Genomic DNA, 18,822 nt, shown 5'->3' with positions numbered 1-18,822 from the left:
GAGGGATAGCATACCTCGGAATGTCGCGACTGACCAATCAGAATCAAGTATTCCACAGAGCCGTGTAATAGACCAATTATCGGGTTGTAAACATTCAGGATGCGCGCGCATTATGGTTGCAGAAAACCCGGGAGAGATAGCCTTTACAGCTAGAGAATTTCACGGATACGGTACAAAATAGTTAGGTTTAAAAAGATTATAAGTTATATTGATTAGATGTCATTTTCAAAATGTTCTCCGCATATTACAAGAGCTTGTCACTCAGCGATAAGCACTGTTATTCAACGAAATTGACGTTATAGAGAGTGGGATAGTCTTACAGATCCGAAACAGGGGTGACGTTTTTTTGTGGGCGGAGCCTATCTGGAGGCAGAAAATGACGGTTTTCAAGTGGAAGTCTATGGAGCCATGGAATAAAATAATAAAAAAAGGTAAATTTGATTTTATATTTACAAATTATGACTTTATTCTCGCAATTCCGAGATTATATCTCACAATTCTAATAAGGAAAAACAACTCGTCATTCTCTCTTTTTCCCTCGGCTCTTCTGGTTTTTTTTCCCTCAGAATTGACAAACTCACTATTTTTGAGTTAAGTCGAGTTATAAAGTCCGAATTAGGAGATATAAACTTAAATTTGCGAGAAAAAAAAGTCAGGATTGTGAGATAAAGTAAATAAATGTTATGTAAATATGTTAATAGTAAGGTTTAAATAATATTTCTAATAGTAAGGTTTAAATAAATACAATACGTCCCCTATGAACAGCATATGTGAATATTATGTAGACCTATGATTACAGAACCGGCTTTCTGACAAGATGCGCGTTAAATATCGCATGCGATTTATCGTGCAGCCCTACTTTAAAAGTAGAGTAATCATAGCAGTTTTCATCCATAGTATGTCCATTTAAACGTCTGCGTTTAGCTTCAAATGGCGTCTTTGATGACAGTATTCTATAAAAATTATTTGCATTCCGATCTTGACATCAAAAGGCACAAAAATATATTTTTTTCTTTTATTCCATGGATTTTACCCATTTACCACTTGTTCCCAGTGTTTTCTGCAACCACTATGCGCGCAACTGCAAGTGACGTAACTGTGACGTCTACTCTAAATTGGTCTATGACAATATTTAATGCAGTACAAATATTTCATGTAACGTTAGACTCCCAAAATATTGTTTACAGTAGTTTCACTTACATAGCATGTCATAATAAATTCTAAATAGTGTTTTTAATTACAAAATATTAATTTTAATTTGGTGGCTGTTCTTTCAGCTCCTTTCTTATTTCAAAAGTAAAACAATTCATTAATCCAACAAACAAACTAAAGACAGGTTTTCTGTGCAGATCTCTCCCACTTTAGATTTCTCTAGATTTGAAGAGGGAGACAATGTGCACGTTTCGGAAAGCCTGCTGGCCTGTAATGAGGATAGAGATAAGTCTGAACTATCTCTTGAGTTGCATTTGGAGGCTCTGAAGGCCAAACGCAAGCAGCAGCTGGAGAAATTAGAGCTCCGGCACCAGAATGGCCTGGAGAAGAGGGTCCTGCAGAACTCCCTGCTCACTTCCAGCACCGAATGGATACTTAAAGCCAAAATACCCCAGCAGAGCATCAGCGATAATGATAGGCGAAACTCTGAGAACCGCAAACACCACCGGTAATTCAAATCTTAAATTTGATAATGATGTTCTCATAGATCTTGTACTGAAACATACGTCTTCCAATCTTGTCCTCAGTTCAAAGGTGATTCTGCAGAATTTGACTTCAAATGGAGTCGAGGCACCAAGAACTACTGGAACTAATTCTTTGGGAACAGTGACAGAGAGACAGAGGAAGCCTCTCCCTCAGGATTCACAGAAAGCCAAAGAGGAGGCAGACCTGGCTGAGTGTCAGAAACAGTTTTGTGTCGCTCCCGTCCCCGAGCACGTCTCAAAGCCTCTTTATGATGACCTCAGCAATGAGCAAGAGCGCTTGAGGAAGGAAGGTCGTGAGCAGAGGAGAGATTTCCTCTTGACCATGCAGAAGCCCTTCAGGTTCCACAAGAGGGAGGAGAAGAAGCGAGAGAGGCTGAAGGAGGAGATGGCCTCTGCCAATAAAAGTGAAAAAACAGAACCAGTTTGTGTGAGAAAACCTATACCGAAAGCGGTCTCAGAGCCCAGCTTCTCTGAACAACTGAAAGGTGCCATTTATTTGAATATTTATCAAAATCATATTATTATATACGCTCTTGTATGTACTAAACACAATATGAAGAGTTCAGATGCAAAGTCCTCTAAGTGCCATTTAAAAGTTTCTTATAAAATTGACATTTTTATCAGGCACCTACTGTATGTGTAGGTTCAGTAATTTCACTTTAATGGCAATTATAGATTATTTTCATTGCTATCAAAGTTAAATAACTGAACATAAGCATAGGAGCCTGAGAAAAAAATGCTAATTTTAGAAGAAAATTTCAAATGGCACTTCGAGGCTTTTGCATCTGAACTCTTCATATGTAACATATTTAAAGAAAAAGTTCACACAAAAATTAAAATGTAAGTTTCATTTGAATATTTAAAACATCATAATTTACTCACCTTCTAAACCTGTATTTATGTGATGCTGGTTCAGCGCAGGAGCAGCAAAGGAAGATTCACATTCATCTGCGAGCTCAGGAGACTCTGAAAGCCTCCTCAGCACCCATTCAAAGGCAGGAACCCAGTGCAGATAGACAGACCCGCAGTGCTCAGAAGAGCAAAAGCAAGATGCTGGGTTACTTGGACCAGAAGCTGTCCTTCAGACCTAAAACTAACGCTGCTGTGCCTGACTTTGACAAGCTTTACCAGGCCTTTCATCAAAAGGCAATGGAGGCAGCAGAGAGGAGAGATGTCACTCACTGTAAACCTTTCCAGCTGCGCACATCCACGCTACAGCCACGCCACAGGAGCCCAGAAAACCCACAGGTTGCTATCTTGATTATTTAGTTTAGATTCATTTAATGCAATTCCTATGAGGAATGTGTTTTGTTTAATATGCAGTTATTCTTGACTAGATATCTAGAGACAAGACGAATCTAAAGAGAAGCAGTTCATTTGGTGGCCTGACATCACTGTCTATGGACACTCTTCCAACTTACATAACAGATGCTGCCAGGAAAAGATCCATGGCTGTAAGGTGAGCCTGACACTTCTTACATTTTTATAATTATAAAATTGTCAATGACTAAAATCATTAAAACCAATAAAAGTAAGCATATGTTCTTTTGGTAACACTTTATTAGGGACCAATTATTATTATTAACATATCGGCTGTTTAAAGCACATATTCTGCATGACCATATTCAACATCCCTAAATACACGAGTTTCCCAATTTGAGTTGAATTACTGAAATAAATGAACTTTTCCACGACATTCTAATTTATTGAGATGCACCTGTATATTATCTTGTATCTATTTTGTACCATGTATGCAACATATTTAGGCTTGTTATATGACTGTTCATTTGTGAACAGGAGATCTCTGGAGCTGAAGGACCTTAAGGAGCAGGAGAATGCAAAGTGGATGAAGCAGCACAGAATCAAGTCTCAAGCTATGAGCAGGGCAGTAGCAATGAGAGCCAAGGCAATGGACCCTCATAAAAGTCTTAAAGAGGTCTACCAGGAGAAACTCAAACAGAACCGGTGAGCACTTTGAAGAAAAAAATGTCTGCGGACAAGCCAGGAATGCAATAACTGATTGAGTTGTTGTGAATGTAGGCAAGCTGATCTGGAGAGGATGAAAGATTATCAAAAAGAGCTGAAGGAAATCAAAACCAGAGTAACATCTCGCCCGTACCTGTTTGAGCAGGTGTCGCAGGTACACTACTTAATATTCAAAATCCATTCTTCTTCCAAATAATGTAACTTTCATATTTTACCATATGCATATACCTAATGCTTTCAGAAAAATGCCAAGAATAATGCTGAACGCAGATACAGGAATACTTTGGAACAAGCAGGTCTGGACGAAAATTTTGTGAGATCAAAGGGAGAAACAAATAAGGCCATCCATGTGGACAATGAGTCTGCAGATGAGGATCATGACAGCACTGAAAGCGAAACCCAGAAGAGGTATGGAGACACATGAATGATGGGGTTTAAAATTAATGTGCACATTTGTTTTGCAGTGAATATGTGTTGATTATCACAGAGCGGAACAAATCTGTTCAATGCAAAGATTTAACAGTGTGTTAAAGTGTTTAACCTAGTTTTAATGAAAGGTTTGACATTACTCTCTTGTGACCCATACCCATCAAAATAAAATCATCTTACTCAATGCAAATACAGTAGATGCGGTTTTGACATGAAAAGATCTATTTATTATAAATCTTTCTTTTTGAGTTTATGTCAGCTTTATTGTCATTGGCATAGCGAAAAAGTAACCATGCAAATATTATGATGTAGCAGCCATATGGATACATGCTGTTCTACTATCGTTTTATTTACAGTGCAGGAAGTGGGAAAGACAGTGTCACAAATGAGGAGGAAAAAGAAGGGAATGTGGAAACCAAAGGGGAAGAGTTGTGCTGACAGACGCGGTTGGTGGGCCAGTGTATTTCATCCATATTCCATATGTGCAGGGGAGACTGTGGTCAGACAACAAATTGCTGGCAGATCATTTCAGTTTTGAAAAATTGTGTTGTGCATGATTTACTTAGATTTATATATTGTGTTACTGTATATTGTGCCAGTGAATCAGTGTGGGTCTTTATACACGTTTATACGTTTTTTACAATAGAGAAGGGGATTATGAAGATTCAAGAAATTCCATATGGGTGTCATAACATTTTGAATGAAACTGAAAATCAAAAGCAAGTTTAATTTTATGATTCTAAGCATGTTATGGGGGCTACCGACCCAACAAAGGAAGAAATAACCAAAAAACACTTAGCATCCAGAGGAGCTGCATATTAAAAGCAGTATATTTGCTTGAGTTCTACTTACTGCACATTAAATCATCTTGTAAACCACAGAAACAGCTCTTGGGTTTGGTGTTGGGCACCCTCAGGGTTTGCAAACAGTAAATTGGGGAAGCCTTGTCTTGGCACAAACACATCTTCCACCTGGAATGGAGTCTGTCAAATGTGGCTTTGAACGTCTGCTATAATTTTGAACTATAACTGTCACAGAGACTAGCTTTATTCATGAAACTCCATTTGAATAAGTACAAAAATAACATTCTTAAGACAACTCTTCTTTAGCACAAGGCCCATCTGAAATTCTCATTCCTGAAGTCAGGCTGTTTTGAGAGTCATAGCACTGGTTGAGTAAACAGCCCTGCACATTTATCCTCTATTGGAAAAAGAGCTTGTGCTAGTGCATTTGGGCACATCAAGAGCTTTTTACTCCAACTGGCTTCTTCAGTCCTGGTTGGATTTTCGGTGATTTTTTAAGGAATTAAAGGAATTTGTGTTTCTTTGTATAGAGATGGAAAGTTCTTAGTTATTTTAAAGATTTTGAGGCATCATTTCTGCTTTTGCTGTTACATGATGATCTCAAGATGGAACATAATTACTTTAAACGAGCTGTGTAGCATGCAGTGTATTTTAAAGGCTAAAATTGAACTTTTGGTGAAAATATGATAGCCAGTCTTGTCCATTTTGTTGTATAACTTGTATATTTAGTGGTTGAAGGAGTGATGACACTGAAAAAATTAAATGAGTCAACTGCACATTTGAAAATGACTGCCCAGTTTCACCTCACGATACCCATTCATTTTGTTTCGGAAATTCTTTTTTTGTTTTTGGCTAAATGAGGTTTAAGTGGAAGTACAGTAGGGCTTTGTTCCAATTCTTATACTGGTATACACTAGAAGTCTATACTGGTCTTTTACTGGTAATGGGAGAGTCAGGGGGTCAAGATTTGGTGCATCATTTCGAAAGGAGTGTATTTACAGGTTGTGTGTATATGAACATCACCACAAAGTCCTACGAGTGGAAACTTTCAATTTTCTTTGAGCTCAATTTTCAGATTTGGGGTGTGTCAGTGGGAAAAAAACATGGAGGACGGGATGCTGTATTTTTTAATGCCAATCCGAAAGTTTGCATCACACTGGTTTCTTCGACACAAAAAGCCAATAGAATTTTTTCTACTGCCTTTTGGATTATCGCAGAAATGTAGCCCTGTGAACAACAAAAGTTTATAATTCTGACATGTTTTGTTTGTCATGATAATCTTCACAAATGAACACAACTTTATGTCGGCACCGATAGTCTCGTGGGCAGCGTGCTGACATATTGCGCTAGGAGCGTCCTAAGTTCGAATCCAGGCCAGGCTCGAGGACCTTTCCCGATCCCACCCCCCTCTTTCTCTCCAACTTCACTTCCTATCAATTCTACACTGTCCTATACTAATAAAGTGAAAAAAATGCCAAAAAATAAATAAAATAAACGCAACTTTAATGAATTTTAGGACTAAATACTATTGCTAAGTAAAAAAAAGTTGCATGACTTCAACATCATTACTAATAAGCTTCCAACAAATATTTATTTGCAGGAATACAATAAACACAATTTTATAAAAGCGGACTAGTGAGTAGATGAGTTTACACATTAAGCGTAACATTTAATATCCCAGACAACCTCTGTAGTCCCATTTAGCCACTTGTTAAGCCTATTTAAAGACATGGAAATGCTTAAAAAAATTACGAGTATGGTATAACTGATGTATTTTAAGCCCTAAAATAAAACATGAAAAGTATATTGAGCTTGTGTTAACCAAAAAAAAAAAAAAACCCATTGATTTCAGAACAATGGAATCGGAAGTGCAAAAAAGTTGTAAAACTTTTCCTGCAGCACTCTATGGATGCATTGTTTGTAGTTTACAGTAAAATGCATGAAATTATTATTCTTTTTTCATTTACAGTAAGCCTGGCTATGTTGCATGTACAAAATTGTCTATTGGACATTTACAATAGAGCATGTAACGATTCAGAACATAAAACGATTAAAAACATAAAAGCAAAGTCGGTGCAGATAGCCTTGTGGGCATCATGGCGACATATAATACCGTTGCGCTATGGGTGTCCCGAGTTCGAATCTCGGTTCAAAGACCTTTCCCAATCCCGCTCCCCTCTCTCCCACTTTGCTTACTGTCAGCCCTACACTGTCCTATAACAATGAAATGCCAAAAATAAATCTAAAAAATAAGCAAAAACACACTGATACGCATTTTTTCAAACTTGCTGCATTTTGTTGTAATTTTTGTAATTTGCTTGGCCAGTGATTTGAATGACTTGATGTCATAATTACGACTTCCAAAATTGTAAATACGAACTTGAAAGATTAGCACCATTATTCTTACAAGAAGTATCCTTCTCCAGTGATGACTATTCAAAAGTAGCTATGTATTCTGATGATTTTATTTTTTTTTGCAGAAATGTTTAGATTCAATAAAGTTGACTGACAAAACTCAGTGTCCATCTTGTCATTCATGCACACACATCACTCAAGTCGTTTAGGGAGGACAGAACGCTGCGTTTGAGTGACAGCTTCTATCTTGAGCTTTAAGTGTCAGATAACTGAAAGTTCAAGTGCTCCTGCGAGGTCGCCATGGCAACTGTGCTCTCTACTGTCACACTATCTACAAGTGCTTTGGGTCATGCTGACACAACCGAATGTCCCTTACATTGATAACATACTAGATATAGCTCTGAATCAGGTTGGACATAAGGTGCGAATTATTCAGGGAATCCCTGCAAATAGGCAACATTTGTTCATCTACATGTAATCATGAAGAAAATATAATAAAATAAACAGAGGGATTGACTAAGATTTCTTAATTAAAAAAATTCAAGAACTGAGCCTGTTAATCTGGACAAAGGTGTATGAGGTTAATTAAACTTAAATGCACAGGTTACAATATTATGATTTCAAAATGTCCATTCTTTCCATTCATAACATGTTCAAGTTCAAGGCATGTCAAATTGTCGACTACAAATTTCAAAATAAAGTTTCTTCAGTAGTTATTTGACATTATACTGTAACTTTACACAACCATTTGAAAGTTTGATAAGATTCTTTCAATTCAATTCAAGTTAATTTGTATAGCGCTTTTCACGACACAAATTGTTGCAAAGCAGCTTTACAGAAAATTACGTTTTTACAATATATTCAGTAGTAACTTATCAGTGGTGACTATGTTGATGTACATATGGCAGAAATGTACAGTAAAATTCAGTTAATGACGTAATCAAACAGACGATGAACACTATTAACAGCAATGATTATATGTTGCAATCAAACTTGTTAGTTGATTGATAGTTTATGTTGTTTCAGGGTTGGCATCATCTGAGGTCCTCTGAGGGGTTGGCATCATCTCTTCTCAGGTGTTCGGTCATCTCAGGTTTTTGTAAGGGCTGGATCCAGACTGAAGCTTGTGTCATTTTCCTAGTTTGTGTAATTCCTAGTTATTGGCAGAAACAAAGAAACAAATAGAGACATAATTAGCATAGCTGCTGTTCCAACCAAGCTAAGGAATAATAATGTGCATTTGATCAGATATAACTGCAGTACAAGATTATGAGAGGCATTATTTGAATGCTTGGCCAAAGAGATGTGTCTTTAGTCTAGATTTAAACAAAGAGAGTGTGTCTGAACCCCACACGTTATCAGGAAGGCTATTCCAAAGTTTTGGAACCAAATGTGAAAAAGCTCTACCTCCTTTAGTGGACTTTGCTATCCTAGGTACTAACAAAAGTCCAGAGTTTTGCGACCTTAGGGAGCGTGATGGATTGTAGCATGGTAGAAGACTAGTTAGGTACGCATGAGCTAAACCATTAAGGGCCTTGTATTTAAGTAATAATATTTTGTAACTGATACGGAACTTAATAGGTAGCCAGTGCAGAGACTGTAAAATTGGGGTAATATGATCATATTTTCTTGACCTGGTAAGGACTCTAGCCGCTGCATTTTGGACTACCTCTAGCTTGTTTATTGAAGATGCAGGACAACCACCTAGCAGTGCATTACAATAGTCCAGTCTAGAGGTCATGAATGCATGACCGAGCTTTTCTGCATCAGAAACCGGTAACATGATTCGTAACTTGGCAATGTTTCTAAGATGGAAGAATGCTGTTTTTGTAACATGGGAAGTATGATTTTCAAAAGACAAGTTGCTGTTTAATATAAAACCCAGATTTTTGACTGTAGAGGAAGTAACAGTACATCCTTCTAGTTGCAAATTGTAATCCAAGAGATTCGTGTACTGTTTTTTGGTCCAATAAGTAATGTCTCTATCTTATCCGAATTCAATAGGAGAAAATTATTGGTCATTCAATCTTTTAAATTTTTAACACACTCTGTTAGCTTAGATAATTTAGAAGTTTCATTTGGTCTTGTTGAGATATATAGTTGAGTACCATCAGCATAACAATGGAAACTAATTCCGTATTTTCTAATAATATTACCAAGGGGCAACATGTATATTGAAAATAGCAGAGGACCTAGGACAGATCCTTGTGGCACTCCATATTTTACTGGTGATAATTGAGATGACTCCCCATTTAAATGAACAAAATGGTAGCGATCGGACAGGTAGGATCTAAACCATCTTAAAGCCTGCCCTTGAAGACCTGTATAGTTTTGTAATCGATCTATGAGTATATCATGATCTATAGTATCAAACGCAGCACTAAGATCAAGTAAAACTAGCAATGAGATGCAGCCTTGATCTGACGCAAGAAGCAAGTGTCTGGAAATTCCCAATATTAATCTGACTTCACCACGGACAACTCAAACAACTACAGTTGTTAATATAATAACTACAGTATCTCGGGCTAATTCCCTGAATTCCCCGAATACTTAGCTCTATAGTCTTCCAACACTATCACTGTCTTTGCGGTGGTCTTTTGAGCGTAGAATCTTTAGTACTTCTATTTCTCAGCTGTGCAGCATATACCAGACACAACTCCCAAGATGCTCTTTGCAGGAATGAAAGTTTATTCACGGCCGGGAGCCCACTTGTCACAACAACCATCGACTTCCTGAACAGAAGGATGCATGAACATTTATACCTTGTTGTTGAGTAAAAATCAATGTCACTCAAGTCTTCTTCACTGTAATTGGTTATACTGATCTGGTCATTGGTTTGTCATATGACTGTTAGTTCTACTGTTTTAAGCACTTTTTGGGTAAGTATAGATTATTTAATCATAGGGACACGGTCTTTGATCTGAGCATTCTTAGTCTGCACTTTTCTGAACATTCTATGTTGAACATACCCATTTGACTCCTTCTGAGGCCATTACATAAAATATTTCCATCACACAAGTCATTTGTAATTTTAACAAGTGCAGTTTCTTTGCTATGGCGGGGCCTATGAAATTCTTCATAGAGATAATTTTTTTGCAAGAAGGAGCACAATTGAGCAGACACAACTTTTTCTAAAATTGTAGACATAAACAGAAGATTTGAAATGGGTCTGTAATTTGCCAGTTCACTAGGATCTAGTTGTGGTTTCTTAACAAGAGGCTTAATAACCGCCAGCTTGAATTGTTTTGGGACGTGACCTAAAGATAACGACAAGTTAATAATATTGATAAGCGGTTCTTCTGCTACAGGTAACAACTCTTGCAGTAATTTAGCGGGTACAGGATCTAATAGGCATGTTGTTGGTTTAGATGCAGTGATAAGTTTATTTAGCTCTTCCTGTCCTATATTTGTAAAGCACTGCAGTTTTTCTTTGGGTGCGATGAATGAAGCTGAAGTACTAGATGCTGTAGAATCTAAATGTGTTATTGTATTTCTGATGTTATCTATTTTATCAGTGAAGAAATTCATAAAGTCATTACTATTAAACTGTGAGGGAATATTTAGATTGGGTGGCGTCTGGTTATTTGTTAATCTAGCCACTGTGCTAAATAAAAACCTTGGATTGTTTGCGGATTGAGTTTGCGGATATGCTCAGTCCTGGCAGCTTTTAGAGCCTTTCTATAGCTGAACATAGCTGGACGCAATGCTAAAACAATTCTTAATATTTTATAAGATTCTTAATATTTTTGAAAGAGGTTTCCCACCAAGTCTGTATAAAATGATCAAAAATACAGTAAAAATAGTAATATTTTTAAATATTATTACAATTTAAAATAACTGTTATTTCAACATATTTTACAATCTTTAAAGTCTGTGATGGAAAGCAAAATTTTCAGCATCATTACTTCAGTCTTCAGTGTCACGTGATCCTTCAGAAATCATTCTAATATAATTATTCGGTGCACAAGAAACATACACAAAACAGTTGTGATGTGTAATAGTTTTGTGGAAACTGTGATCCATTTTTTGATGAATAGAAGGTTTTAAAAAGAAGAACAGCATTTATTTGAAATAACGTTTTGTGACAACTTTTGTGACATTCTTAATGTCTTTACTGTTACTTTAATCCTTGCTGAATAAAAGTATTAATTTCATAAGAGAAAAAAAATCTACTAACCCCAAACTTTTGAACAGTAGTTTATGTTCAGTAAAGAACATTCTTATTAAGAACCATTGAGAAACGTTATATAAATATAGATGTATTATAGGTTTCATAATTGCTTCTGTTGGTTTTGATACTATATACAGTAACACACAAGTACACATATTGTTTAAAAAAAAAAAACTAAATAACTTTTTAATGGAACTTGAAATGTTCGCTGATGGTTATATAATTCTAATTGGTTCTAAATGGAATCTTTATTTAAAGAATGAAGAGAAGCTTTTAAGCAGAATGCAGTGACGCAGTTGATTCATCTCTGTGAGTATGAATACCAACCTCAGGCAGGACTTGTTTGTTTGGTAAGATGTATTTATGATGCCTTGCCATTATTCAAAAGCACAAGCACTTTAAGTATTTATGTTCTTTCACTCGTCTACAAAACAGTATATTCAAATGAGTTGTCCTTGAATGTGTTCTTTGATTATATATGCATACAGAAGTGCCTGAAGGTGTTGTTATTTTGTTGAAGGCCAGACTCTCACCTGTAGGAGGAGCTATGGCTCATAACATGTGCTATTACTAGGAGCAGTGAAGATTAGATATATTTCCATTCTGTCCTTATTTACTGTCCATATTAGCACACGGGGGTTAGAGCATTTAGGACAGTTACAGTGTGATTGAATAAAAACATAACATACATTAAAATATTTGTACGTTTCTGGTCTTTTTTGAAATGCAGGAGATTGTCAATAAGGTTTCCTCATCCTAGTTTGAATGCACATCAAGCAGCATCTATGAGGTTACATGCAGCAGAGAGGGGAGAGGGAGCAGATAGAGGGAGAGATAAAGAGAGAGAAAGTGAGTGAGTGTTTGCATGTGTGTGAGAGAGCGGGGGGAGCAAAGAGGAAAAGAGAGAGAGTGAGACAAAGAAAGAGAGAGAGCAAACACAAGGATAGCAGGCTTGACATATACATATTCGCAGTGAACAAACAGAAATCCTAATGCCAGAGAAAGACAGACGAAGCCAGTGAGAGAAGAAGGTCACCTCTAGAGCAGTGAAGGAACGGTACGTCAGCTTCACTCTGTTTATTGTGACCATAAAGTCAGGGCTAAGTTAGGTTTCTTGAGTGCATGAAGCATCTGTTGGAAAGTATTTGCAGCAAAATTGATTTCAGTGCATTGCAAATAGATTGTAAATGAAATGTCTTTGAACCTATAGACCCTCATGCACGCTCCTCTGATAAGTCTTATTTGTCCTTGGGAAATGATATGCAATGTTGGCACTTCACAGGGGGGTCATACCTGAAGACTGAACTCTGGAAGTCTGGAAATGGGAATTCGGGAGGTCCTACTTTAAACGGAAGAAGACATTTTGATGCCAAACCATTGAAAGACGACCAGGGAACACAGCATTACTGAGTGTCACAATGGAGAAACTCTCTGAAAAAGATAAAGGTCTGATCCGGGACAGCTGGGAGAATCTGGGGAAGAACAAGGTGCCACATGGAATTGCTATGTTCACGAGGTAATATATCAATCTCAATGCATGCTGGCTAAAACTGTTTTGCAGCAAGGGATAATGCTATTTAATTTAGTCTGCATGTTTATTTAGAAAGTTGCAAGTAGAGCTGTGCGGATCATGTACATATACGCTGCTTTTGTGGGACAGATGCATTTGTCAAAAATAGGAATTTAATAAAATAATTATATTCAGTAATGAATAATGCATTTAAAATAATGAACTATTTTTAAAGTAAACACATTTTTAGATTTTTAAGCAAATAAATCGCACTTAATCATGCAATCAAAATGGAGTGTCCTTGCATTCCATAACTACAGATTGTACTCATAATGAAGGTATAGCAATTTAATAAACAAACTAAAGTGTAATGTCTTTCAATCCATCAAAAAATCTCCATCAGTCTCCCGCTGTCTGTTCCTCTAACCGTAGCTCAGTAAGAAGCTTGACTTGTTGCTTGGCGACAGGGAGCAGCAAGATCATTTTCATCAGAATCACCTTCTCAGAAGAAAGATGCTACCAAGTATCACTTTTCTGAGTATTGCTTTTCAAACTCAGCATAAAGGATAAAAGTGACTTTATTTGAAAGAAGAGGGGATTTAAGCTACAAAGGAAAAAGGATATGCATTGTTCTGTTCAACATCAAATGGCTTAAATGACCTAATTTAATTGTCCTTCTTGTTAAGGAAATGTGAAATAAGCAATTGTGGTTGAAGATCCATGTCAATGAACTGCTTTGTAGTGCTGCCTGATTAAATGTAACATTTCTTGTCAGGTTATTTGAGCTGGATCCAGCACTGCTTACTCTCTTCAGCTACAGCACAAACTGTGGGGATGCACCTGAATGTCTCTCCAGCCCAGAGTTCCTTGAGCACGTCACCAAGGTGAGCCCAGAGGTCAACTGTACAACAACTGGTAGAGTAAAAGTTCAGGAACCTACTTTTGGGCAGTTTCTCAATACATTTTCTTATGCTATTTTGTGTCCTTGTGTTTTCGCTGTACATCATTATCAACTGCCAATGTTCAATTCCAATAATTGGAAAAAAAAACAAAAAAACATGAGTAAATAACTAAGTAAATGTTTCAATTATTGTGCATTAAATTGTGCTACTACTTAAAATGTGTTGGGGCGGTCAGTTGAGCAACAAGATCACAGCATATGCATCATATGCAAAAAATGCATTTTGTGTCCTCGTATCCATTCAAGTTCTTTTAAGGTAGCCTGGCAAGACCTAGTCTCACTTAACCAGACCTTAAGAATGAAGGCAGAAGGTCTGGGAACCTTGGCCACTTTGAATGGCCAAGGAGTGCCGAAAGAGGCCATATGACTGACAGGTAAAGCAACCAATCACGTTTCGTTTTGTGCCACGTCATGTTTAGGGGCGAGAAAATGTCCAGACAAAAACAGACCTTTGTGTAAAACTCTTGGACATATTTGAAAGGGTCTATGCCACAAAGTTTACATATTTCATATACTTTTGAAAATCTAGTGTTTAGTTGATAATAAAAAGCACTGATTGTCACAGTTGTAAACACAACGGCTTTGTTCCTCCATGAGGGGGTTTGGAGCCACGGCATCTTTGTTTCCAGGCGGAACATATGTCTCATGGAAATTCTGTAGAATTCAACCAATCAGATGGTGGACGTGACGTCTGAGGCTGAGACTAGGCAAGACCAGTCTTCATGAGAGCGCATGGCTGTTCTTTGCGTTCTTAGAACTTAGAAACAGTCCTGGTGTGGCATTGTTGGTAAAGTAGTTGATGGGCCGGTAGCTGAAAAGTTGGTTCCTCACAAAGAGTAAAGGATGTGTCTAGATGGACATTTTAATACTAATCCCCCACCTACGGCAAAATTGCGTAAAAGCTGCATTTGCTCCCATTATATGTCAAAAGTTATGTGTTGATATGTTTGGCTGTTGTTTGTTGCACCATAGAGCCACATGGTTCATTTAGGACCAGAGTGTCCAATCCTGTCCTGGAGGACCCTGTTCCTGCAGAGTTTAGCTCTAACCCCAAATAAACACACCTGAACTAGCAAGACATCCAAACAGTTGTGTTGGAACAGGATGAAGCTAAACTCTGCAGGAGGCAACTTTCCAGATTTTTGGGCAGTTTTTGGACACCCCTGATTTAGGCTGTAATGATTCTTTCTATTGACTAACTTTGACCCAACCTCTGAGTTTACAGCCCAGCTCAAGACCGACTGTATATTTGTCCAGGTGATGTTAGTTATCGATGCAGCTGTGAGCCATCTTGATGACCTACATACATTGGAGGACTTCTTGTTGAACCTGGGCAGGAAGCACCAGGCAGTTGGGGTGAAGACTCAGTCCTTTACTGTGAGTACACTTTGCCTACATGGTTTAGTTATGATGACTGAAATTACATCCGTAACAATCAAACGTCAAAGATGACAGTGAGATTGACAGTGATCTTCGGGGAGAGTCACAGTGATTTTCTAGACCATTGATTGATTGACTGGGTTCTTTCACATGTTCCTTAGATGGTTGGAGAGTCCCTGCTCTATATGCTTCAGTCCAGCCTGGGTCCAGCTTACACGACACCGCTGCGCCAGGCTTGGCTCAATATGTACAGCATCGTGGTATCAGCCATGACCAGAGGCTGGGCCAAGAATGGCGAACATAAGTCCAACTGAGAAGGAGGTAGATGTGAGATTCACACTGGAACACCCTTGAGGTCACAAACTAACTTCTCAAAAATCCTTTAAAAGAGTGAGGGGCTTGGATATGGGACCACCATTGGGAAAATCAGTTCAGCTGAGTTGTATTTTGGCTCACTGAACAGTCCTAACTTTGGTAGCTTGGTCTAACTGCAGACTGAGATTGTTGATAACGAAGCCTATGAGGTTGAAGTATGCTTATTAAGAGTGCAGGTCATAGTTTATGGTTGAAACTTCAAAAGCAAAATTTGCTTTGTACATACAGTAATGACTAAGTACATATAGTAATGACTAAATGTATTTCCTTAAACTATCTTTAATGACTGTCTTGATGTATTGATGTTTCATGCGAGCGTAAAACAGAGGTTTGACTATGCACATGTGAGCTTGGTCAACTTGAAAAAGTTTTATTCTGACACCTCTTGGAATCAATTTAGATGAAACCACTACAATTTAACCCTAAATTACACAGAATTAATACTCTAGCCTGTGCTGTGTGTAGTTTAAGTTTACTGTAAGTTTAGTGATGTTCACTAAGTTATCTGAGCATGAACATAGTAGTATTTGGCAATATGGTTCAAATGATAGCATCAAAGACAATAAGCAATCAGTAGCCATGATTTTTTGACACCATCCAAATGTTCATGTGAAATGTTGTTTGCCACATTTTTCAACCATTAACAGTATTTATGGCGATGAAAGTAAATGACAAGAACTGTTACATCCGAAATAGCTTTTGGAATTTTTTGACTGTTAATTTATGAACCTGTGCCATGTCATTAGTTTACATTTCCATTGTATGGGATTATACTCGACGCACTCTACTCCAAGGCTTACTTACGAAAGACTTGTGTAGACTGTTACTTCACATAAAGTGACTGTTATATCATAGTGAGATGATTTGTTCACCTATAATACAATTGTAGATAGTCAAAAAGTCTTTGTGCTAAATGACCCAGTCCAGTGGGTGTTAGCTATAAATAAGAATTTTATTTCACAATTTTTGTTATCAATTTTTGTGAATAATATTTAAAAAAAATAGTAAATTGCATTAGTTGGCTTATTACAACCTTGTAAGTTAAGAACATACACACTCTTATCTAAGATAAGAAGAATATTTGTTGCCATAATTATGAGCTATAGAAAAATGTTAAAAGCGATGATAACCTTTTTGCTGCTATTCAATAGCTTTGTAGAAATGTTGTCCTCTTTATATGAGAGATATTTCTACATTTAAATGGTTCAGGCCAAGTATTTCAAAGTGCGTAGGACTGTCACAGATATTGAAACTGCTGGTATGTTACATTTTACATGTTACTTTATATGACAATACCTACTAGCCTTTTCTGTATATTTAGGTGTATGTGGATTGATTATTTAATTTTATGTATTGCTCAATGGTGCACTATTATACTTTTTGTGTAAAATGTATATATATTTTTTCTCTTTTTCTGAATATGTATGTACCACCTAATGGCTTTCCAATAACCTCTAAGATGTCTGTCTTTATGGAATGATTAGCTTATTAGTATTGAAAATCTTTTATGAAGATGCAATGGTTACAACATTTTCAAGTGAAAGATGATGTTTATTGACCATTGAAGTGTTGTGTGTATGTGTGTGTAGTGTTTGCTTCTGTGCTTTTTCTCTTGATATTCTGTGACTGAATTGTCTCCATGTCTACCTCACTGACAGCTGATATTAAACAGCGATGTTATGACCTGGCTCCTCAGTAACCAAAAAGTTATATTTCAATTACACTGTACATCCTTATTCCTCAGCCAGTCACCAATCAAACTAGAATCAGGATCAGTCAAGGCTCTATGTTAACGTGTTGGAAGCTTATTTGTAATAAAGGACAGAAATAAAGAAAATCTTGCATATGGGTCTTTGCTGGAAATGAGTGTATGGAGTTTCCATTTCAACATATTTGATCGCTCTATAGACCTCCTTATCATATTTATAATATTAGAAGTCAATCTCAGCATACAGTGGCATATATTTAATTTGGAAAAATGATAACTGCTGAACTTCATTAACTTTAAGGGACATATAGTGACATTTTTACATGGCTAATTCTTAAATGACCCTGAATCCTAAATATGTATAGTTTCAGCCTTGCTGTGACTAAAATGTATTTAGCTATTTTTCTTAATGACCCTAAGTTCAAACCGTAAAAACATTATTTTATTTACCATTGTTATTAAATTTGGAAATCATATTTTTTATAATCACAATAAACAGTTCTCTTTTAAACCATGTTTACTTCGACCCTACTACATTTTATGTTTAATTTTTTAGAGTTAAATCTAATAATGGGCTTGCACATATCATTGCACCATGCCACATTATTTGCAGTCAGTATACAGTTTTGCCCACATAACAGAGTTGAACAGTTGATAAGGCCAATATGTGTACAAAAGTGTAAACATTATGAAAAACTGATATAAACTTGAAGAGAAACCTTGGAAAAAAGTGCTCCCTTACAACCCATTATTTTGAAATTGGAAAATTTCACAGCATAACAATGTTATGCTATTGGTAATATTGTTATGCAATGTTATTCTTCAGAAAATGTATAAATCAATAAATTAAGATATAGACATTTAAAAGGATAGATCACCCAAAAATGATAATTCTGGCATTATCTGGCAACCCTCGTGTTGTTCCAAACCCGTAAGACCTTCGTTCATCTTCAGACACAAATTAAGATATTTTTGATGAAATCCGAGAGCTTTCTGACCCTCCCATAGACAGCAAGGGAACGGACACGTTCAAAGCCCAGAAAGATAGTAAGGACATCATCAAAATAGTCCATGTGACATCAGTGGTTCAACCTTAACTTAATGAAGCAACAAAAATACTTTTTGTGTGCAAAGAAAACAAAAATAATGACTTTATTCAACCATTTCTTCTCTGACTGCTCCTGCTTCAGCAGCACCATACGCATGTGCCGTGGTACTCTTGTGAATTAAGTCGTTATTTTAGTTTTTTTGCGGACAAAAATATTCTCGTAGCTTCATAAAATTACGGTTGAACCACTGATGTCACATGGACTATTTTAACGATGTCCTTACTACCTTTCTGAGCCTTGAACGTTTCAGTTGTGTTGCAGTCTATGCAGGGTCAGAAAGCTCTTGGATTTCATCAAATATTTAATTTGTGTTCTGGAGAATGAAGGAAGGCCTTACG

The 18,822-nt window shown here is 36.9% G+C and overlaps 2 protein-coding genes across 2 annotated transcripts in view; both read left to right on the top strand.

Moving 5' to 3' along the window:
* LOC107664478 (protein FAM161B-like) overlaps positions 1 to 7,146 on the top strand; it is an 11,087-nt gene extending 3,941 nt beyond the window's left edge. The window contains exons 2-9 of the mRNA XM_016455065.1: positions 1,350 to 1,660; positions 1,740 to 2,182; positions 2,614 to 2,945; positions 3,035 to 3,156; positions 3,495 to 3,662; positions 3,738 to 3,837; positions 3,925 to 4,091; positions 4,469 to 7,146. Coding sequence (XP_016310551.1) covers positions 1,350 to 1,660; positions 1,740 to 2,182; positions 2,614 to 2,945; positions 3,035 to 3,156; positions 3,495 to 3,662; positions 3,738 to 3,837; positions 3,925 to 4,091; positions 4,469 to 4,550 — 1,725 coding nt within the window. The 3' untranslated portion in view covers positions 4,551 to 7,146. The remainder of the gene's footprint in view (positions 1 to 1,349; positions 1,661 to 1,739; positions 2,183 to 2,613; positions 2,946 to 3,034; positions 3,157 to 3,494; positions 3,663 to 3,737; positions 3,838 to 3,924; positions 4,092 to 4,468) is intronic.
* Positions 7,147 to 12,388: 5,242 nt separating this feature from the next.
* On the top strand, positions 12,389 to 16,623 carry LOC107664445 (neuroglobin). Its single transcript, XM_016455011.1, has 5 exons — positions 12,389 to 12,498; positions 12,724 to 12,957; positions 13,727 to 13,835; positions 15,170 to 15,289; positions 15,454 to 16,623. The coding sequence occupies exons 2-5, from the start codon at positions 12,860 to 12,862 to the stop codon at positions 15,604 to 15,606; spliced, it is 480 nt and encodes a 159-aa protein (XP_016310497.1). The 5' UTR covers positions 12,389 to 12,498; positions 12,724 to 12,859; the 3' UTR covers positions 15,607 to 16,623.
* Positions 16,624 to 18,822: the final 2,199 nt, after the last annotated feature.

The sequence above is a fragment of the Sinocyclocheilus anshuiensis genome, unplaced genomic scaffold, assembly GCF_001515605.1.
Source record: "Sinocyclocheilus anshuiensis isolate Anshui unplaced genomic scaffold, SAMN03320099.WGS_v1.1 scaffold167, whole genome shotgun sequence".
NCBI lineage: Eukaryota > Metazoa > Chordata > Actinopteri > Cypriniformes > Cyprinidae > Sinocyclocheilus > Sinocyclocheilus anshuiensis.
Note: the sequence above shows the minus strand (reverse complement) of the source record. Positions and strands in the feature narration are given on the sequence as shown.

Coding starts and splice junctions, on each gene's coding strand:
- LOC107664445 (XM_016455011.1), top strand. CDS start 12,860: ATGGAGAAACTCTCTGAAAAAGATAAAGGTCTGATCCGGGACAGCTGG. Junction 12,958..13,726: donor GGAATTGCTATGTTCACGAG/GTAATATATCAA, acceptor ATTTCTTGTCAG/GTTATTTGAGCTGGATCCAG. Junction 13,836..15,169: donor TCCTTGAGCACGTCACCAAG/GTGAGCCCAGAG, acceptor ATATTTGTCCAG/GTGATGTTAGTTATCGATGC.